Raw genomic sequence first — 23,618 nt, forward strand, 5'->3', positions numbered from 1 at the left:
GTGATGGCATCTTGCCAAGGCTTTGGAAGGGTTGTATGAGCTGACACACAAAGATGAATGGTTGAGGCAAGCCCAGATGACACTTCTGAGTCAACTTTACAGAAAGATTCAAATCCAAATATACCAGGTAGCTCCACACTGGAGTTGCTGAGAAGCTGTTTGGCTACACTCCTGACAGATGTCTGAGAGTGTGACTTCTGGCATTTTGGAAACTTTTATTTCTCCTGAAGTAGCAATAAAATTCCATTAAATTCACCCAACCAGAATTGTTATGAGCACTAGGAAAAGCTATTTATGACACCCATACCTGTAAAATTAGGTTGATGTTGTATTACTGCTATGAAAATTGCAATGATCACCAATATGTTTTTTACAACTTCTACTAGCAACATCCCTAAAGAGCTCTTTTGCAAGATAATGGCTTTTGTGGTGAAGCTGTACAATTTTTGCCTCATGCCCCACTACTGCATTTTCCCTCAAGAGCTCCTTGTGCACTCATGGCTCCAGATATGCTTTTGCCTGACAAAATTGTTAGCTGCCATTTAAAAGGGAAATTCCATGTGCCAGGTGTCCCTGACCATGTAATCTTCTCTGTTCTGTGCCACTACAAACATCTGTGCAGGATTTGCTGGGCTAGCAAGGTGAGAATTCCATCATCTTATGATACAACTACATCCAAATCAACAGCTACCAGACCCAGCAGAGCAGTTACTAACACTGAGGACTGTACTTTGGATGTTGACTATGGTAAAGAAATGGCCTGGAGCTGAGAGAAGCCTGTCATACTATCCTGCCTGCATGGCAGAAGTATGTGTGTATAGATGCAAAAGGGGCAAGAGGGCAGAAGATGTATATAACAAGAGTTTAAAAGGAGCTTTGGAAAATTCAGATAGGTTTCAAAACACAGACCAGCCAGTCAATGTAATTAAAAAAAGAGGAAAAAAAAACCGCTGCAAAAAATGCACTTCATTCTACATGTATGCATCTCTGGTCCTGCCAAATGGAGTTATACTATCTTAAAGTCCTGTATGAATCCTGAGTGACGGAAATAGATGTTACATTTATCACACATCTTCAGTAACTTGAACTCTAAAAACAAAGTGACCATCGTGGTTGGATTCTGGGAATAACAAAAACAGTTCAGTGAAGAATAGTCATAGTTGATCACTAGCTGGGGGGGCTTAAGGCAAGGCCTGACTTTCCACTAAGAGATCACAAGAAGAGCCTGTTCACAAGAAACATATCAGAAAAGTCAAAGGAGGAAAAGACTAAGAGATTTGACAGAGATACATAAGACATGGAGGTCTGACCCACAGGTCTGGATTAAAATACAGCAGTTGGAGTCAAAGTTTGCAGCAGTTATGGTCTTTATTAAAACTTGTGTTGCTGATGTACTGACTCAAAAGGTATTTTTCTAATGCCGTCATTCTTACAACTTATTAGATCTACCTTTGGCTTGTCGTGATCCACATCATGACCCTGTCATGATCTTGTAGAGGGCCTTATTGTGGATCAGCTGATCTGAGAGCACTGCCCAGTAATTTAGGTGTCATTCTCTAGATTTTCTGTGCTAGACATTGACTTCAGCTGAGATCAGGGCATAATGAAGGGTACTGTTTCTTTGTTTGATGGTGAATAGTTGTAATTTTTGTTCAGTTGTTTGGCCTATTTTTATTTCACTTATAAAACAGAACACATTCCAGAGATTTTTTGCCAGCAGGACATGGACAGTCATTGCCTGAAAAGATAGGTCAGCACACATCATTATCATGTGTTACGTGTCCTGCTTCTATTTTTTTTTGGCAAAAATATTCCTCTTTGTTGCTCTATTATAATAATGGTAAGAGTAATCATCTATATTAGAGATCTTATCAGCATATTAGTGAGCATATGCAAAGGAAGATAAGCTTTATACTTCAGCCACAGAGATGTGGTGTAACTAGGGTGATGCAGTTCATCAGCCACAAACAGATATTTGTTCTTATGTTTCCATGATCTAAACTATTTATTTCTTTTTTTTTTCTTAGGTGAAATTTGAGCCCTCACTGAAGTGAGTGGCAGTGCCATGACCAATGACCTTGCCAGGGATGTGGCCACATAGTTTAGAAAATCACTTCCTTAGAAAAGTCCTTTATTCTGTAGTGTTCTAGAATCACATAAATTTATACTAAACCCTATTATTTTTGCTGATACAGTACTTCCCTTGAAATCAACGGTTGGGTTGTTTTAGCAGGAGATGAACAGGAAGATTTCATGGGCCTGGTATGTATTAAAGTGCACACTGTACTGCTAGTGTTATCTTTTCAGTGAGTTATAACAAACAGAAGTTTTATAGCTCCTCAGCCAGGTGGCTGATTCAGCATCACATATATTAGAGCCACTACTGCTGACTGTGAGGCACAACAATAAATCCTCAAGTGAGATAGTATGAGCTAACCTAAAACTTCAGAACTGTACATTCTCCTGGACCTTCAAGGAACACAGACAGGCTTCACTACATGACTACATGTTGCTGTCAGGGCGATCTTTGGCCAAATCATTCACAGAGTCATATTTCCAATTTCCAGATGATGTCAACATTGTCTGGGTTTTTAAAAAAAATATTTAGCTCAGAAAATGAATTTATTTGGTCTGGTGAAAAGATTCTATAATATTAACCTCTAAGAAAGTAAATTATTAAAAAATCCAGCCCTAATTGACTTAAAGACACAGAACATTTTCCTGTGCTCCTGCCTATCTGTTGAATTTTCTAGTCCAACCTTAGCACAAAAAGACATCAAAATACTGGAAAAAGCCAAGTAATAATTTCATGGTAGAGAACTAGTGAAGATTATAAAGCAGTGGTGGATTTCTTTTGGGGTAGGTATGCTGCATGCAGTGGAGAGCCTGGCAGAGCCAAGTTCCACTCACATGATCATGTAAAGCGATGTCAGCCTAAAGGGCTGCAAACATTTTCACAGGGATGGCATAGTTGAGCAGCAATATATCATATCCAGCTTCCTTCAGATACTCTTCTTCACTGCAGGACATGTAAACTACATGCAAAATAGCATTGTCAAATTCTTTTTATCTACTATACTGTAAGAAAAATACAACTAACTATGGGCATTTGTCATATGACCTTTCACATCCCTGACTTCATAAAGCTTCCCGTTTCTATGTGCTCTGTGCATCATATTGAAGCAAGCTCTCAATATGGCATTAGTCCTTCCTTCCTTCCTTCCTTCCTTCCTTCCTTCCTTCCTTCCTTCCTTCCTTCCTTCCTTCCTTCCTTCCTTCCTTCCTTCCTTCCTTCCTTCCTTCCTTCCTTCCTTCCTTCCTTCCTTCCTTCCTTCCTTCCTTCCTTCCTTCCTTCCTTCCTTCCTTCCTTCCTTCCTTCCTTCCTTCCTTCCTTCCCTCCCTCCCTCCCTCCTTCTCTTCTTTTAATGTATTTGTACATTTTCTTTTCCCTTCATCACAGAAATCTTCCTTTCTCACTCTCATTTGCCTATGACAACACCCATAACAAGGGCTATTCCTTCTTCTTTGTGTTTAAGAAAATATTTTCATTGTGCCCTGTTCTGCCACTCCTCTTTTGCCACAGAGTAGGGAAATACATCCAGCCATGTCTTTGACCCAGTCAACCTATTCATCCACTGAAGTTTTATTACTACTTAGCCTTTTGTGGAACAAATTCAGGTTACTACTCCAAATCTTTTTTGTCTGTCTTCAGAAAGTGCATGTACTCCCAAGCACTTGAAAGTACAGCAGCACTTACTAGCTTTGGCTATATAGACAGCAGGTGACATTCCTGACCACACCTTGTTCTGCAGGCTGAACCATGCTCCTGTCTGTGCACCAAATGAGTGGTTTGTGAACCAGCTGCATAGTGGTAACAGTTATCAAACGGTTTTGCTGTCTGAGAGGGAAAGCCCACAAAACCAGAAACCACCATAGTAAGGAACTAAGATGGAAAATTAACAGAAAACACCCTGTGCTAGACATTTCTTTACTGACACCTGTAGTTCTGCTGCAATGTCAAGCTTTGATAAGGGAACTTGCAGTGGAGTAAATTACACACACTACACAAACTGTCTATCATTGACACCCAGAAACTAATAACTGAAATCAAAGTATCTTCTGGCAGTTAGAGATCACAAAATCCCAAGCATCTTATCCTACAATGTACTTCCAATCGATTTAACAGGATGTTTGCTGGTGGGTAAGCAGACTGGTAAGAATGTCAAGCCAAACCCACGTTTGTGATGCATACAAGCCCTGGCATATCAGCTGAGTTCTAGATGGTGACTTCGTTGCAGTCACATTTGTATTTTTGTTTAAAATATCTGCTCCAAGGAAAACTCTACCCTGCAATATTATTCATATCAGAAAAAGAGAGGATTTCTTTTTATAGCTGTATTTAATATTCCTAAAAGATGAACAAGATATAAGCACTAGTATCCTCATACAAACATCTTTTAGATGTGTGAGAGGTAAAAAAGTGCTCCCTTGATAATTTCTTCTCATTTTTTCCAGAGAACACATGCATAGATAAACACATGCTGTTTCAAAGCTCCATTGGTTCCTGTCAGCCCAATGTTTTACATTAGCTAGAAGCATTCTGGCTTAGGAAACACATTCTTGAAGAAATGCACACCCATGAAGAAGCATCTGAAAACAGAGCTGGTTGCTTCAAAAGAAAATGCATGTAGCAACTAACAGAGGGAATTCTTTCTGGCTCCTTGTATGTTTGTGGTAAAACTTGTTGGACAAGACTTGGCAATGGTCGTGACTTATCTGACACTTGTGTTTCAGATGTTGGAGCCTTTATGACTTCAAGGTGTGCCTTCACTCTGTCAACTCATCCATCAGGTTAACAACATTTGAAGTGTTGTTCAAACAAGTAACAACATTCAGCTTCTAGGTGGGAGGGGATCTTTCTAATAAGAGGATTTTCTTGACATGCTTAGATATTAATTGCTTACACCTGTGATGACTGCAGGCTGTTTTATCACTTCTGACATGGAGAAGGGAGATCCTGGCTCCTGGAAGCTTAGTCAGAAGTAAAGGACATCTTGAAGGAGATAACATCAGTGTAATAGGGCAGATGAGAGACAGAAACTAAGGAAAACAAGGTGTCTGAATATGCTTGAAAACCTTCTTGCTGACTAGCCAAGAATAGAAACAAGGCACTACACGGACTGTTCAGAAAAGTTGGCCTCTTTTTTTAGAGGATCCCAGTGAGGAAGCAAGCAAACAAAAATTAAATAGAAAAATATCCTGTCACTGTCTCCATCGTGCTAAGATTTCAAGGGCTCAGGTCATACAGTTTTTCCTTGAGATAAATTACTCAAACTAACAGAACAAGTGATTAATGAATAAAATCATTCAGAAGCTCAGCGCTCCACCTTGGGCATAAAGGCAATGTCTGCTTGACTTGTTTGCAGTTATTTTCACGAAGGCTCTTCAGAAGAGCAATGTGAAATCCCCGAACTCCCAAAGAGTTAAGCTACTGCTTGAATCTTCAGGTTTTGACCACACACCATCAGACAAATGGAAAGGTGATGGTGTTTTCACAGCTAATACCATGGTGGAACCCGTGTCTGCTTACATAATAGCTGTGTGCTCTTAGTCATCATCTTTCCTGAAGGCATGCTACCTTTATCAGTGTACCTGCTTTCTGGCCTTTGGAAATTCACAGAAATTCACAGAAATTCCTCTGCTGCACCCCAGCCTTTCAGATGGGACAAGTGACAATACGAGAGGTCACGGTCTTAAGCTGCACCAGGGGAGGTTTATGTTGGGCAGGAGGAATTAGGAGGAATTTCTTCACAGAGAGGGTCTTTGGGCATGGGAATAGACTGCCCAAGGAGGTGGTGGAGTCATCATCCCTGGAGCTGTTTAAGGAAAGACTGGACATGGCACTCAGTGCCGTGGTCTGGTTCATACGGTGCTGTTAGGTATAGGTTGGACTCAATGATCTCAAAGATCTTTTTCAATTGAATTGAATGTGATTTTGTGCTCTGGAGCTTGTGAGGAGACCTTGGGAGTTCACCTCTGTGTCAGTAAATGCGCAGCAGAAACAAGACAGCTCCCTCACTTTGACACATATTACAGCCACTGCAGTTAGCTTATGCAACAGAGATCTCAATTATTGTTTCCTTTCTAGCTGTGCTCATAATTAAAACATTTGTTTTGTGAAATAAATACAGCTATCTGGCATTATGAAGTGAACCCTCTACCATCGACTCAAAATCCTTAATTTAGTGATTAAATTATTTTTAATTATTAATACTTTAATTTTTACGTATTTTTATTTTATCAATAAAAACAAACAAAGAAATAAACAGAAAAACGCCGAGCGCCGCCTCGCACCAGGTGCGGCCTGGCTCTCCAGCCGGCCCGAGTTAGGCCGGAACCAAATGCTCGGAGCGCGTTTCCGCCGGAGCCGCTCCGTGTGCGGCGCTGTGGCCGGAGAGGGCCGCAGCCATGGCCGACACCGCCGCGCCGCCGCCGCCGCCCGCCGCCCCCACGCCGGGGCTCCCGGCTGCCCCCGGCACCAACCCGCTGTCCCGCAAGCTCAACAAGATCCTGGAGACGCGCCTGGACAATGACAAGGTGGGTCGGGCGGCGGCGGAGGGACGGGGTGGGGGCCGGATGAGCCGTCAGGGGCCGCGGGCCCCGACAGGCTTCGCGGCGGGGAGGCGAGTCGTGCCGTACCCTCAGTTCCGCTGCGGAGCTGCGGGCGGCCCTTTGCAGCATTAATTGCAAACAAAATTAGTTTTCGCTTCTCCAGCAGCATGCCACGCTCCTATTTCATCCCTTCAGATCGGAGGGAGGTTTGTATTACTTGCCTCGAAGGGAACTTCACAAGCTTCTTGTAATTTAAATGTTTTCTTGCTGTGGATAGGTCATTCATTTACAGAAAGTAGTCTTATTGGTTAAAGCTGCTGTAAAATTGTGGGCGAAGTTCTCTGTTATAAGAGAAGAAGAAAGGCTCAGCAATTATTTTAGTTTGTTAATGTATTTGTATAGCTGTTTGTTTATCTATTTGCCAATAGATGTGAGTGTGCTAAGGTAGCTTTTCCTCTAAAACAATTTATTAGGTTTGCTTTCTTTTTAATAAGACCATGAACTTGGGATGAGTACAGATTATTTAACCTGCTTCTTTGTAACTGCTTGCAAACTGAGGGTCCTTATTTATTTTCTAGGAAATGCTGGAAGCACTCAAGGCTCTCTCGACCTTTTTTGTGGAAAACAGTTTACGCACCCGAAGGAACCTGCGTGGAGACATTGAACGACGAAGCCTGGCCATAAATGAAGAATTTGTGCACATATTCAAGCAAGTTAAAGAGGTAATGTTTTGCAGCATGACTAGCTATTTTGTAAGAGTACTGCTATGTGATTAAAAAAAAAAGGATTAAGATAGATTTTAACTTTCTAGGACCGATATACTTCTACAGTAAAATTGTTTCATTTGTTGAAAGTGTTGCATTGGATGTTTCAAACAAATCCAAGTGCTGAGTGAATGTTGATATTCAGGGGTGCATTGCTCTGCACTGACTGACAGGGAGCCTAGAGCAACAATATTCCTTTTAACTGGGGCATCTAATTGTGGTGGGAAGCTGGGCCTGGACACAGCATTTCTGATTAAAAACACAGTTACTGTTATTTGAACTTATTTAGGAACTTGAGAGTATAAATGAAGATGTGCAAGCAATGAGCAGCTGCTGTGAAGACATGTCCAGTCGTTTGAAGGTAATGTATAGATGGAAGTGCTTTGAATAATTTTCCTTTTGAGGTGTGACTACATTCTTTTAAAAGGACGAAGAGTTATTTTTGAGGATTAACAGCAACACCAAGGTGTTTCCATGGTATGCATATTATGTTACTTTAGGAAATTAATATGTTTCTTTTTACTTGTTTAGAAAATGTATAAAGGAAGTAATTTTAATTTCTTCCAAAATGCAGTTCAAAATGTAACCATATAGGTATTTTGAGAATAGCAATGTGATATCCGTATCTACATTAGTGGAGAGAAAATATTGTATTTGATGGGATGTGGGACAGATATAAGGGTTAATTTGTGTATTTCCATTTAAAATGGCTTTTGCATTGACTGTATCTGTTGAGTTCTGTGTTTATATAAATACCTCAAGTATATTCATAGGAAGGTATCTGATAATTCAAAGAGGGAGACAAATCTGGTGTGCATCTTCAGTTTATTGGTTTTATTTCTTAACATTGTCTCAGAATGCTGATATGCAACAAAACCAATTCTGTTTCACCTTAATCCTGAATCCGTAATATTCCTGGCAGGCCTGGGGAATGTAGGAAATTTGTGGTTTATGGTGCATTACTAAATCTGGCTTGGTTTTAGGGTACAAGCTCTAAATTCAATGCAGTGATGAGTATAAATGGCATGTGGATGCTGAAGTGTAGGTGTATTGCCAAACCAAACTTGTTCCCAGCACAGCATATAAGTTATAGTATGTGAATAAGAATCCTTCACTAAAAAAAATACCTATGAAAACAATTGTTTTCCTCTGCATATACGTGTTTGTGGATATTTGATATCCTCCTATGTAGATAAATAGGTTTCACAGTCATTGTACAAATGCTTGTAGCTTGATGCTTTGAACTTGTACCAAAAAATGTTAGAGTACAGTGTAGCCAACTGCAGTACTTAATTTTCAGTTTTGGAAGGAACTGGGTAATGTGCCTCAGAGGTCTCAGATCTCTTTGAACATGGCTAATGTGGATATATTCCCCAGTGCAGTTCAGGAACTGTTAGACTAAGCTCTTAGATGTGGAAATGAGTCAAGTGTCCATGCAGATTTTTGTTCCTTTTGGTCTTTAGATCATGAAGTGTAGCTATCGTCTGTGATTTTTTTTTTTCTTTTCCCAGAGCAGAGCCACCCTGCAGAGATTTCTTTTTCTGTTAAAACCAGTAGGTAGTTTTGTTCTGTGCCCCACAGGAGGTTTCCTCTAGAGTCCTGTAGAACTCATAACTTGTCTTGATTCAATCCATATTTTCTTTGTAGGAATGTAAAGTAATAAACTCATGAACTAGCACTCAGTTGTGAAATACTCTGGTACTTTATCTGTAATAGGACAGGAAGACTTTCAGGCATGTGCTCAAGCTGAATAAGAAGACAAAAATGAGCTAAGAAGGGCAAATAGAAGGTACAAAGAGGAGGATTTGGGGCATATAATGCAGAAAAGTGTGTAAAGAGAGCAGTATATTAAGAAAGCAGAACAAATGCAGGACATGAAAGGGAATATATTTGGATAAGCCAAAAAGCTTTTTAGCTTTGTTATTTTGTAAGTTTATAATACCATCTCATCCAAACAGCCATATATTGTCACATCTGATTTTAGGACAGTGATTTGATAAATACAGTGGCTGAAAGGGAAGGAAGGAGCAAGTGCTGAAATGGATTTCAGTGGGGTTGAAGTATAATGAAATTGTTAACTAATATACTGAGGTAGGGAAGAAGAGAAAAATATTTCATCAAATACCAACTTTCTGATTTTTTCCAGCATGTCTGGCTCATTTCTGACAGTTACCTTGTTAGGTTAGATGTAAGCTCTTACATTTCATACCTGACATAATGACAATATCTGGTGTGTTTTTGAATGCACATATGTAAAATTTGACTTCAGGGTATATCTAGCTAGATTCAGAAAAAACGCCCTTTCTTCTTTTCTGCTGTCCTACTGTTAGCATTGTTCATGGTAATCAATACTTCTGCCCAGAAAGTACTGGAAAGGAAGCAAATTGCTTATTTTTTGTTATATGAAAATTTGCAATTAAGTTAGACATGAATTATTACAGTCCTACTTTCACCTTTCAAAGCATTCCTGTACCTTGACTGCTTTTCTGTTGTAACTAATATAGTGGCAGATAGAAAGGCTGAAATGAAGCAGCGTGTATAGATGCTTTTGTTAAACCTCTCAGGGGTCTCAAGACTGGCATCTTCAATTTGGCAAGCTGTAATTTGGCTGTAACTGAAGTATTGAAATTATTCCCACAGAACGTCTTTATTGCTACCTCTTCACTTGCAGTATTATTCTATACTGAATGCATTTTGATTTTAGTATAGTTTTGTTACATCATCTTAGTTTTTCTGCATAAGGGATCACTGGTGGCACCCAGTGTGAAGCCAGAAATTCCAGATGTCTTTTAGCTTTTCACAGAGCAATAAGCTTCAGAACTCTTTAACTTCAGTTGCAGCAGTCCTTTTAATTATGCAGTTGCTGTTTGATGCAGAATTGTTTCTGCATCAATCCATATTTAGGGCTGTGATGAACTTCCTAAGTGAATTGCTCTTAGAAAGATAGAATCATTTAGATTGGGAAAGACTTCTGAGATTGTCGAGTCTAACCCAGCACTGCCAAGTCCACCACTATCCCATATCTCTCAGTGCTACACCTGCACATCTTTTACCTCCAGAGATGGTGACTCAACCACTTCCCTGGACAGTCTGTTCCAATGCCTGACCACCTTTTCAGTGAAGAAATTTTTCCTAATAATTGTCCTTGGTCCATGCAGCTCTATAAGCTGTTGGACTGTAGAGCTAGGCTTGCTTAGACTGGCAGAGATGTGTTCATCTTTTCTAAAAAGTGAACACTGGTACTGGGCAGTTTAGCATCCAAAGAAATTGGTTTCATTTTTTTATTTTGTGACATCACACGATTTGCAGCTGATGGGCAAACAAAATAATCAGAACTTTATATAATGTTTATAGTGTTTCTCTATTAAATATAAATATAAATTAAAAATAACTGTGTGAATATAAATGTATATAAACATGAAATATATATGATTAAGGATAAAAAAATACTTTTTTTACTGCCTGGACATAGGGAGAGTTAATGAATACTTGTTTTAAGAAAGCCTTTTGTTTCAAAGAGTATACACTTTAAATTGCTTGTACTCAGAAAGCTTCAAAAGTATTACCTATTTTAAAGATTGTTTAATACAGTTGATATGTTTGTTTTTCACATGCTTAACAATTCTAATTGTATTCTAGGCAGCAAAGGAACAAACCCAGGACTTGATTGTAAAAACCACAAAACTCCAGGCAGAAAAGTATGTATACCACCTTATTTATTTGATAGACTTTTCTTTTAGGTGTGACTCTGACACTTTGATTTATGACTTTGGGTTTTTTTTCAATACTATATATGTTTTCAGCTCGGTTGCACTCTCAGCTTATTGCTAAATGATCCAAAAAGGTAAGAATGTGTGCTAGTGTTTGTTTCAATAAGAATTGGCTTTTTAGGGAAAACAATCAGTTACATTGGTAGCACATGCTACATACATATGAACATGCTTTGCCTAAAGTCTGTTGATAATGTAAGTTATGTTGTGTCATAACAGATATCAACTCAGTTTCTTACCAGTTTGACAGGCTTCTCGTTATTAATGCTTTCTATCCAGTGGAAATCTCTCTTTTTTTCAGGGACTGTAGGAGGGAATGCAAAGTTGGATTCTAACCTACTCTGCCATATTTAAAGCTGACTGTAAAATACGGGAGTGTTGTTTAATGAGCCTAGCACAGACCACTTTTTCCATTGGTTCTCCAGCCTCCTGTGGAAGAAAAGATTTGTATTTTTCTCTTTTTAGTATTTTTATTCCTGAGAAGGGGGTAATAGCCAATGACAGATTCAAGCAGTCTTTATTGTTTTTATGGCTAGGATGTATAGTTTTATAGCTTCAGGTTTTCTCAGTGTAGAAGAATGATTCTCCTTGGTTTATGAGCTTTCTTCAGAAAATTATATACAGTTCACTGGAGGTTAGAAATAATTATTTTGCAGTAGTAACTTTCTAGTAGAAATTATAGTTTTGGATAGCTCTCGGTGAGCTTTCAAAATCAGTAGGTTTATGATATGAGCTTCAGTAGGAAATGGATTATGTCTGAATATGAAGTTGGAGTCTAATCTGTATATATTTTAGACGTTGAATGTAGAATAACTGCATAAAATGCATTACTGGTTCATATAAAATGAAGGATTTGGTAGACACTTTAAGTAAGTGAGCAGAAGTCTTAAAAAATGTATCATTTTGAACATGAATATGTGAAGTAGTAGGACAGAGAAGTGGTTATATATTTTGTAGTCCCAAAAAAAGAAAAACTGCTTTGATTCTTTGTTCTGAAGTAGAATGGGAGATACCAAGACCAGTCCCAAATGGTGTATGTCTAATTTGCCTTAAATTCCATTAAAGGAGATTATTGCAGAGGTACTGATGTGCAGTGTGCACATAGTCCTTACTTGTGCTGTTGTTTATTTAAAAGATTTTCTGCTAATTCCTTTAAAAGACAGAACATCTCTCTAGTGTGAAGAGGAAAACGTTTAGGAAGTAGCCTGTCCTTCCAAGGAGCTGTGTGACCTTGGAGTGCACATATAGGAAAAAGTTTGGAAGTTTGTGTTTTAAGTATACCATGAAGTACCCATGAGCAGAAGCCAAGAAGTACTTGAGACTTTTACAGTCTGATAGCTATGGAAGATTCATAATACCATTTATTAGCAAAGTTGAATTTTCCCCTACCTAAGTGTATAAAATATGTAAAGACTGTTTGGTGCCGTTTTGGACGTTTTAGTCATTTGTTCTTTTAACTTGTTAAAGGACTTTTTCTTCTGATGCGTTCCTTTGGTTTACATTAGGCACGTGAAGAGGTATCTGCTGCCAGATGTTGTTGTATTCTTGAACAGCAGAAATCTTGCCTCTGAAAATATCCAGGTCTTAAATTGCTGATACCTTCAACTTAATGTGACGTTTTTTAGCCAACAAATGAGTAAGTGGTGAAACTGGAAGGACATGGCTTCTCTGTCCTCTGAGGGTGTAAGAGCCTGACGGAGAGATGGAGGCCTCAGACAGCTCCTAAAATGCCGTTTATTGCACAGATGAGGTTACAGCAGTTGCGGGTCGTGGGTGAGCCTGTAGCCGCTGGCTATAGGCAAGCCGTGTGTCCTGAAGCCCGTCAAGTTCTGGTTACAATGTATTATATACTTTTTATTACAGAGCATCTTAATACCTTTAACATTTGCATATAACCTATCAAAACTGCTAAAATTATCATATTATGTCAGTGATTTAGTAGTTACATGTTCAACTTTGGGACTTGTTCTCCAGTGGAAATTTCTGAGATCTTTTCTCTACTTGTAACATTGGCTTTCTTGTTTGCCTGTGAAGACTCTTTTGTTTGGTAAAAACACTTTTGTTTGAGGCGGATTTATTCTTTGCTCTAAGCCATAAAAGCCCCTTCCAACTCACTTGCTCCTTGCCTTCTAATTACCCAGTAAGACTAGCTCAGCAATTATTTCCTTCTATATCAAAACTTGTTTTCATTTCTATAGAACCATCTGTATATCTGCAAAACTCCTCTGTTAAATTCTGGTCCTTCCCAACATGAGGGTTGTCCTAAAATGCTGTCTGGTTGAAATGCAGAGATGAAAACTGAAACGGTTCTATTATGTTCTTGTATTAGGCTAGCATTTATGTGATTTACTTTAGCTGACCATGTTTTGATAGCTGGAAAAAATATTAGGATGTTATTCAGTGATCTTCCAGATGCATTTAATGTATTTATGGTAACTGGAGATTTAGATTTTTTTCCTTTTTTGCTGTACTTGGAAAGGAATGGATGTCTCAGTGGCTCTGTGTGGGTACTAGGTTTTTTATACTAAGTAGTTTTGGCATTGTATTACCGTCTATATAATTAGTTGTAGTTCAAGATGGTTTTCAGTTTCCAAAGCTTGTTGCCTGAACTCTTGTTGATTATGTTATTGTCTCAGATTTGTGGTTTAAAAGTAGAGCTACCCACCTGGAGTTTCCTGTAGTTAGTCTTGATGAGCACTTTGGGACTTCCTGAATTGGTGAAATGTGTGAATTTAAGACATCTGTGTAAATATTTGAGATAGAAATTTAGACATTTGTCTCACGTTTAGATTAAAACCTTTGCATTCTTGCGTTTTTGCTTTGCAGCATTTTTTTTCTTGTTACTTAGTTTGTGAGCTTTCAAACTGCTTTGGCATAAATGCTGCATGTAGGGTCTTACTTAGATAATAAATTCTAAAAGTAATTAATACAATTGCATTTTTATATTTGTGCATAACTTAGAGTTGGTGCATTTTTTGGTCATTTAGATTGCTTATTCTGAATTTATTTATTCTGTAAAGTCTAGTTTAAACTACTGTACATTAGAAACAGTTATCCTTCACACTGTTTAAATTATGCTATCTGCTTAGCATAGGAACTAGGATTTTTTTTTTCCTTTTTTCTTTAAAACTGAGGCTTACCATAACTTAATAGAACCATTTAGTGTGAAATAAAGTAATCCAGACATCCAGCCCATCTCTTCATAACAAAAGGTTGTTATTGCTTCTCAGCAACATAGAGTTTTGAATAGAGTGCCCGTTTTAATGTATTTCATAACAAACCTCTATAGTAAAGAAAAATGGAGTTAGTTAATTTAGACAATTTCTGGTAATTGATAAAAATCTGCTTCCATTTCAGTTATCTTCAGCAGATTGGTGTACTTCTACATGAGCACACTAATATTGCTTTTGGGTTGCATTAGGCTTTTTATGTATAGTTAATGAGGAGATTATTTTCAAACAATGAACATCTGTTGTGCTTTAGAAGATGTGGGTTTGTTTAATTCTATTGCTAGTAGGCTGACGGAAAAAGGATCTCGCTTCTTGAAATGAGATTTTAATAATAGCTTCTTCTGACTTCTCTGACTTATTCATTCTCTGATTTTTGTTTTTTTTTTTTGTTCTACTTGACTCTAGTTTTGTTGGTTTTATTTATGGTTGTTGTTGAGTTTCTGTTTCTTTATTTGAGGTTTTCTTTTTGTTGGGGTTTTTTTGTTTTTTTTTTTTTGTTTTTTTTTCTGGGGTTGTTTCGTGTTTTTGTTTTTTGTTGTTGTTGGGGGTTTTTTTGTTTGTTTTTTTTTTGTGAGGCTTAAAACTTATTTACAATACTGCACTACTTCACCTTGCATAGGGAAGAAGCATCCCAGAGTTCAGTAATTCCCAAGGGAAATAATTTGTTTTGCTCCAAATACTCTATACAGAATTCCAGAAGCCTGGTTTCATAGTAATTCTGCCAGACACTTAATAATATGTTGTTCAAGGTGTTGTTTTGTTTTTGAGGTTAGCCACAAGTTACAGTCATCAGTGTAACAATTGAGAAGAGAGACTAGAAAGTAATACTCACAATATTAATTCTTATGAAATTAAGTAAGAGCAGTTATGTAAGTGTATGTGTATGCTTAGAGGCTTCACTGAAAATAAGTCTGTAGAAATACAAAAGTTATCGAGAACTAGAACTAATGTTCTAGAAGTAAAAACCACAATACTCTGAAAACTGTAAAGAAAAAATGGAAATGGCTCAGACAGATAGTTCTTGAGGGAGGCTGCTGGTTCAGAGCTTTTGTGGAATTATGCACTTAACACCTTTGCAAACTATCTTATTTTGCTCCCCTCTCTTAATTGTGTTCTTAAACAGACCAAAATTTGTGTTTTGATGTCAGAATCATTGTTAGTTATATGGATACCAAAAAAGCCATTTACATAGCCCTGGGAGTCTTTTACTTTTTAAAGAAACAATTAAATATGATTCCCAGACAGGAATGTAAGTGTGTACTTTAGTTTGTTTCAATTGAATTACATTGTATTCAGGCCTGATCTTTATTTAAAAAATAACAAACACCATTCTTGGAATTTAGTCAATTATTTGACTGTTACCTCTGTGCTCAATACAAGCTCAGACATCTTAGGAAAAATGTTTCTAAGTGAGCATCTGCTTCAGTAGTGCTACACTACTGTTCTCTCATCCTTCTCTCTTGGTGGTGCCTTTTTCCTTTTGTAACAAATACATTTTTTGTCCTAGTCAATTTAGAAATGATGCGGGAAGTTCAGCACTATTTGTAGCAGGCTAGAGAGGTTTGCTTTTATCAGCCTGTGCTAAGAAAAGTGGTGATCTGGTGGTTTGCATTGATGAGATATATTTTGTGTGTTGACATTTTGAAACTTATATTTACATTTATTCCCATGAATGTGCTTCATGAGAAAAATGAGTGATTGCCTAAACTTAATTATAATTCCATGTGGGAGAGGGTGAAGACTTGAAATCCCGAGGCTCATTTTCTATCCTGATTTGTACCAAAGTAAAGTATAGGTGACAAGGTGTAGCAGAGGAATAAAACCAGCTAAAATAGATCTGAAAGAAAAAAATCAAAACTAACCTGTCACATTCTAGCCATGACCAGCAGAGAACATGTAAAGCCGTATTTTCTTACCAGCTTTTCTTCCAGGCATCTCTGTTGAGACATGAAGTACTCTTGGTCAGTATGAAATGAGGTGTGGTTTTACAGATTGAGAAAGATTCACCAGAAATGCAGAATCAGTTATATGGTACCACTTCTGATTTCTTTCTGGTGTTTATCTCATCTGCTCTGAGAAGAAAAGCCCAGGAACAGAAGGAATAGAGAGCCTGTAGTCTTCACTGGAAATTAATTTTGGTTTTATTGTTTTCCTGCTATCTGATTTAGTTCTCCTTTTGCTGCAGCTCAGGCTTATTTGTCTCTTATTCCAGATGGATGTAGAGAATACGTGTAATTTTCATGCTTTTGGCAATATTTTTTGAATTTGATGGCAAATTTGAAGCTAGACCAAGCAGACTTCTTTCAAGTGGCTTTATGTCAAATTTTATAAAAGATTAACTGAAGATACCAGTCTGTTTGGTATGGAGATATCAAATAGCTCATCTCTACAAGATGGAAAATAATGTATTTGTTGGAAATAGACTCTTAAACTTCATCTCTGTGCACGACTTAGAAATCGTGAATCTTAACCATTGCCAAACACTGATTTACCGTGTGTGTTTGTATATCTATATCTGTATGTATCACATGATTGCTGCAAAGCTCTGCATATGAAAATTTTGTCAAAACTATTCTGTAGGTGCATACACATTATATTTAGAGGGAGCCTTATCAGTATAAAAGTAGAAAATGATTGAATTTGTCAGATTTATTTACAACGTGTAAGCTTTTTTATTCCTGTGTTTGGTAATCGGTTTGGTAAGATTTTAATCATTTCAGTGCAGATGTGTTGCTTAACTTAGATTTAGCCTTTTCAGTTTTTTCCCATTTATTTTTATCACAGAACGTATGAGATGGCAGGGCTGCAACATTGCAGGCTGTCTTCAGATAGGTGTTACAGATGGGAGAAACCTTCTAAGTTCAAGTCCACTCTCCTGCTGCCACCTATTAGTTGCATGATGACTTTAGTAAACTCATCAGCTGTTCAACACATAACTAGTGCATTATTTTTGCATGTTGTGTGTGTTGCTATTCATGGAACAGTTACCCCAAAAGCTTATTCTTTCCAGTAAAAGCCTTTCCCGGATTTCCAACCTAATTATTGGATATAAATTGACTGTTTACTCATCTTGTCCTTTGCCTTAAGAGCTGCCTTCATCTCCTGTGATAAATTAGTTTTTCCATTCCCATGATCATCCTGCTCGCTGTGGTCTAATGGGAATCCATTGTTCTTGCACACAGATGATCAGGATTGTGATCTGTTTTCCAGATGAGGTCTCACTAAAGCCTTCTTTTCTATTACTGCTATTTTCTTGTATCCTGGAAACATTAGACAGTTCACTGGGTTTTTTATGTCTTCCAAATTTTTAGTTAAGGCGAATGTTTCATAATTATATTTTAGGATGGAATGGGTCACTGAATACCTCCTCACAGTATTTCAGTTCTACTTCAATAAGAGATGTGTTTGTTGGATAAAGTGCAGAACAAAACATTTGTTCTCAGCATTTACCAAGGCACTTCTGCACCTGTACTTATTCTTAAAAACGGTTTTCCAATGCTTGTGTATAAATGTTTTGTTACATAATTTTGTATATTTGCCTTTCACATGACAGAAAAATAATTTCACAGCTTTATACAAGGTGTTAAAGGTGATTGTTATTTACTTATGAGTTAGAAATACTCCATTGTCCTGAGGCTTTAAAAATGTGTTGACTCCTCAGTACCACAAATGGAAAGTAATTTCAGAATGACTGCTCTGATTCATCCTAGGTGGAAGAAACTAGCAGATTTTTATTCTGTATGTGGTGGCAAGATAAAATTAAGCTTTAGAAAAGTCTGCTTCTTCTCCACCTCATTTTTGAGCTGTCAGGTGATAATCCTAACAAACAGTGCACATTTGTATTTGGTTCAAAGGAAAAGTGCATGAAGTGCATAGTTTTCCCAGCCTTTTGAGTTCTCTTGCAAAAGAATTCTGTCTCCCTGGTAACGATTAAAACTGGGGAAATTGCTCTTTGTTGGAATCCTGTCCTTTGCCCAAGTTCTGAATTGTACCAGCACTTGGTACTTGCCCTTTTGCATCAATGCGGGGTTCCCATAAGTTGTTAGTTTTGTTTGTTTATACAGGATTCACTTTGTTAAAAGAAAAAAAAAATTTGGGATAACAACATGGTATGGCCTTTACTCAGCTGTACTGCACTGCTTAGAATTTAGAAATTAGAATTTAGAATTTAGAAATTACTATATCTACAGAAAGGGTTTTAAAGGCCAGTGGGTCTTCTAATGTCTGATTGCACATAGGTACTGACTGCTGTGGGTCATATGTAAGACAGCCTTACACTGGCTTTTGTTGTTCTCTGCAGTGTTTTGTAAGGCACTGTAGTGAAATGATTATAGCAACCTTGAGTGACATTTTAATCCATTGCCCTGCCTTAATAAAATATATTAAATTCTACTTAAATATCGGTTAGCTTGTGTGTAAGGAAATAAATACATTTTTAAAAAAAGTATATATATATATATATAAATTGAATACAGATGTGAGTGTATTTTTCTCAGTAATACTGTATGGTGCCAGGCAAAAATCAAAAGTATTTAAAATTTTACATATTTTGTTCCTGATCCATCATATAGCATATAGGGTCTTTCTTGTGCAGATTGATAACTAAGGCAACTTTCACAGTCATCTCAAGAAGAACTGGCTGACCTGAGTTCTGAAGCTGAGTAGCACTTTGAAATCCTGTGTGCTTTGTAAAGAGCCCAAGAGAAGCACCTTGATCAAAATTCAGACACATTCTTTTGTTTAGGAGAGATGTTTGTCACCACTTCCCAATCACTATCTTGAGAAAAGTGAATGAAACATTACTGCCACCTTGAGGTTGTTATCTTGTGAGTACGTTGTGAAGCTTCACTTGCCCAGTGTGCTTGAGTTTAATGTATTGACTCTATTTTATAAAAGTTAATTATTGGGAGTGCACGGAGTCCATCAGTGTGCAGTTATGCCCAGCCTTAGCCCAAGACACAGCCAGGGATGGGAATGGCTTTAAAGCACAGTTGTTTGATCAAACCTTGTTCTCCATAGCAGCAAAAATGGAGGGAGGACTGTGAAGAATGAGGTCTTGCAAAAGAGGAAAGATTGCTTAGCAAGATTACTCTTTATTTATAAAGGAGGAGTAAAACAGGGCAGAGAGTTCCAGGATGGGCTCATGAGCATGCTGTTTGTACAGTGCCTGACTCTGTTTCTTGTTCTACCACAGCTCTAATTCCACCTGAAAACTGAGAAAACCATTATGCCCAGTATACTACACTTCTTAAAATCAGACCTCCTTCTACCCGCAGTTCAGTGGAAGTATACAGACAAAAAATCTGAAGAACAGAAGATAATAATAAATGGAGATCTTCTGGAAGAGAACCTAAAAGTTTATGCACTCAGGAGATAGGCTCAAAGAACAGAAAAGTTTCTCGGAATCCCATTTGCTTCTCTCTTTGTGGAATATTTGTTTCAATTGAACCCAAAGAAGGCCTTGCATTTGCCTTCTCTCATCTGTTTGCTACATTCCTTCTCTTACCTAAAGGGAAGGATAATCTGGTCAATTTTCAGTTTTGTGGATTTATGTTAAATTGAGACTTCCATCCCAAGATGAAAGACTTGGAGCAACTGTTGAAGTTAATGCACTAATTTACATTTTCTCTTGTTTCAACCGAATACAGTGATGGTGATGTTGAGGCATTAGAGTTGCTCAGCAAGCAATGTGAAACAGGAATGCTGTGTTGAATGCAGCATCATTGTGTTAAATTTTAAATGTCTTCTGCTGATGTTCAATTTGAGTAGCCATCTTGGTGCTTCAAAGGTTTTCTTGTGTTGTAATATTTATGATTTTGATTATTATTAGTATGAAATGAGCTCTTCTTACAACCCACAGGAGTTCTGAAGTGTAGTTTTCATGAGAGTTTCATAGCAGCAGTGAGGTCAGTGCCCTCATGCCTCTGGCAGCTCCTGGTGCTGGCACGCCCCAATCCCTTAGCACAGGCTGTGGTAAACGGAGTTAGAAAATACATGTAATCTCCACCCCCAAGAAGTAAGAACTTCTGGATTTTTTTCCTGCCAGATTTGTTCCCTGATCTGATGCACTACATGATGCTGTAAACAGTGGTCCTGGCACAGTGGGAAGGTCAGTACAGGGCAGGGATGAGCAGGAATGGCTGAGGCAGCCTGAGTATGTTAGTGCACTGCCCCATCTTTCATCTGTGTTTTGAGAATTTCATAGTTATCCTCAGAACATCTCTCACAGACCTAATAGTGATTTTAAAACATTCTCTTGTCAATATCTTGACTGTTTCTTGTATGTTTTGTAGACCACTTGTCTTTTTGCCTCTTACAGCATGACTTACTCTCATCAGATTTCATCACATAAATCTTCCTGCTGAAAATTTACTGAATTTGTTCAAAATGTTGTTGTTCCATTCCCCTTCCACTGTGTTGGAAAGTGCCAGGATTTTTCATGGATGCATCTCTCTGTATAGTTGGTTAAAATCATCCTCCATCGTTCTTGTTCCTTCCCTGAGAAACATTTGACTTCCTGGAGACCCAAAATTTGGAATTGTAGAGTTTACTTAGAGAAAATTAAATAGTTTGAGTTTAAGCATTGCAAAACTGTCAATGTAAAGATAAAGTCGTTTTATTTGCCTAGGACCCCAGTGGAACTTGAATTACCAATTCAAGATGTGGTATTAAAGCATATGTGTTTTTGATTTTCCTTTTTGATTAGGTCTCTTCTGTGTAACTTAGAAGTATTGGCTTGCTTTTCCTTTTGATTTTCATGGATTTTACTATTAAAGTACTGTTGGATTTTGTATTGTTCTCCCTCTCACTGTTCAACGTGCTAGAGCATTGACAATTGCAAAACATTTATTCTGATCTCTAAAAGAGTTTGTGGAACTGCAGGGTGGGAAAGTCATCCATGTCTACAGAAGAGAAGCTGGTTTTGCATACTTAGTAGCTGAATGAAATTCAGATGCTAGTTGGATAGTAGAGAAGGGGTAAATAAGTTAAAGCTTACTTTTCCAGCTTTAATTGTGCAAGGAAATTTAATTATACAGCATATGGAAGTACACTTTCCTGTCTTACCACCCTGTAATAACAATGTATTTATCTTGTTGTAATTACGTCATACTGAAAGATGAAATGATCTTAAAGGAATTGAGCTTTATTCTTCTGCGAATAACTAATTAGTGCCTTCTCAATGTCCTGAAAAAGTAGATTTTATATTCAGGAATACTGTGTGCTCAGACCCCAGTTCAAGCAAATTTTTTGTTGCTACTAGAATCCCAGTCAATTCCATTTGGGTCCTTCAGTGGTTGTAAGGTGTGTGACAAAACACGTGCAGGAAAATGGTGCCCATGAGATGGTGCTTGCATATTGCATCCTGGCTGTGTTTATTTCAGGAACAAGGGAATTAGCAAGATTGCATTTTGTTTGCTTGTGACATTAGTAAATTGTGATCCCAACTGTATGGCATTACAAAGAAATGGATCTGGTCTGTAGAAAAGTAGATTAATCTGAGGTTAATTTTTTGATTTTGGATGCTATTTTTGAGGCTTTTCCTTTCCTTAGTGAATTTGAAAGGAAATAACTGCAAACATAACAACTGTACGAGCACAAAGTATCTGGATTAGATAACTTATGATGCAAATGCTAAATAAAGGAATATTATTGTAAAGGACTTAGTAATTTTCAAATGTGTTACCATACCTCTATATTGTCTTTTCTGAATAATCTGCGTAAGCTTAGTAGAAAGTTGTGTATGAAAACGCAACTAAGTGTTTGATGGCAAGAATGTGCTATTATAATTTAATAATACCAATTTCTGATGCTGGTTATATTTCCAAAAGTTTGAATATGAAAAAACAGTCTTTGAGATAAGCATAAAAAGCTAATATCCTCTTCACTTTGTTTTATTACAGTCAGAGATTAGAAATGAAAGCACAAGTTGCTGATGCATTCATAGCAAAATTCCAGCTGACACCGGATGAAATGAATCTGCTTCGAGGCACGAAAGATGAGCCAATTACTGAGGTAGCTCAATGAACATTAAAGTCTTCACCCTGAACTAAAATGTAGAAATGCCCTAACTGAATTGTACACGAGATATTATTTTGACTTTGCAATTTAATTCTTTATGGAGGAATGTAGCTTTTAACAGAATGGTGAATTTCTGATGAGTTTGTAATGTGTGATGAAAGATTCAAGTAAAGAGACAGAAAATCAGCATTAAATTCTAGTTTGTTTAATGATGTAATGAGTTTGAGGCAAAGGAGTTCTCATATGGTTCTACACTTAAATAAGACCTTTATGAAGTCTGAATTTTCAGTGAAGACATTTTAAAACTTCATGATACTCAAAGCAAATGAGAAGCTTGCAGCTCTCTAGTACTGCCACTGTGCATGTGTGTGTACATTTTGCATATTCATGTATATAGGTATTCAGTGACTTGAGACAATATAAGCTTAGGCTTTCCCTCAATGTTATTTGGTTGCTAAAGATACTAGGTGCCGATTCACTTTGGCCACCTTCCAAAGCAAGTTTTGGAATATGTTACGGTTTTAATAAGAAGACAGAGTAAAAGGAAACTTGTTCTACAATAAAAGCAAACTGAATAATGAAAGAATTGAGTATACTGAATACAATGTTTTATTATTGTAGTTGCATGGAAAGCTTCAGGTAGTGTCTCAGCAGGTAGTCCAGATTTATCTCATTTTCACAGGCATCCTGTTCGCAGTTAAAGAATTAAAAACGTGGAACTGATAACCAAAAACAGTGCAAATGAAAGCATCGATGGAATGTGCTAAATAATTGTGCATTTGAGTAATTGCTGTATGCTTTTGTACCGCTATTGCCATGAAAGAACATTCAGGTTTCTAGAAAGCGCCTATTGCAGGGAACAATGACAGTAATGCTGTGCCAATTACTGCGTGATTGGTTTGCAGCCAGCGAGGGCTGGTCTTTTTGATAATTCTTCTAAAAAATGTGCAGAAGTAACTGAGATAAAATAGTTGTTCTGCTTTAGTTGGCAGACTTCAGTAATATCATGTCTGTGCATTTTACCTATGACAGTGTCAACCAGTGTGCTTAAAAAGCTTTAGTCAGACTTCTGGTTTGGAAATTTTCTTTTTTCCTGAAGAAAGAGTGCTTGGGGTTTATAAACAGTCTTTAACACAGCTGATGCCAGGCAGTAGATTAAATTGCTGGCCTGTTTTATTTAGAATATGTCTGTTTTTATGTGACTTGAGCCAGAACTCTACTCT

At 37.5% G+C, this 23,618-nt stretch overlaps 1 protein-coding gene across 1 annotated transcript in view; it reads left to right on the plus strand.

Annotated features, from left to right (window-relative positions):
* The first annotated feature begins 6,446 nt into the window (after positions 1-6,446).
* The window catches only part of COG6 (component of oligomeric golgi complex 6), a 55,588-nt gene continuing 38,416 nt past the window's right edge, over positions 6,447-23,618 (plus strand). Inside the window, exons 1-5 of the mRNA XM_014868879.2 lie at positions 6,447-6,597; positions 7,191-7,334; positions 7,666-7,737; positions 11,016-11,074; positions 22,278-22,389. Coding sequence (XP_014724365.1) covers positions 6,469-6,597; positions 7,191-7,334; positions 7,666-7,737; positions 11,016-11,074; positions 22,278-22,389 — 516 coding nt within the window. The 5' untranslated portion in view covers positions 6,447-6,468. The remainder of the gene's footprint in view (positions 6,598-7,190; positions 7,335-7,665; positions 7,738-11,015; positions 11,075-22,277; positions 22,390-23,618) is intronic.

Source organism: Sturnus vulgaris, chromosome 2 (genome assembly GCF_052056855.1).
Source record: "Sturnus vulgaris isolate bStuVul1 chromosome 2, bStuVul1.hap1, whole genome shotgun sequence".
Lineage (NCBI taxonomy): Eukaryota > Metazoa > Chordata > Aves > Passeriformes > Sturnidae > Sturnus > Sturnus vulgaris.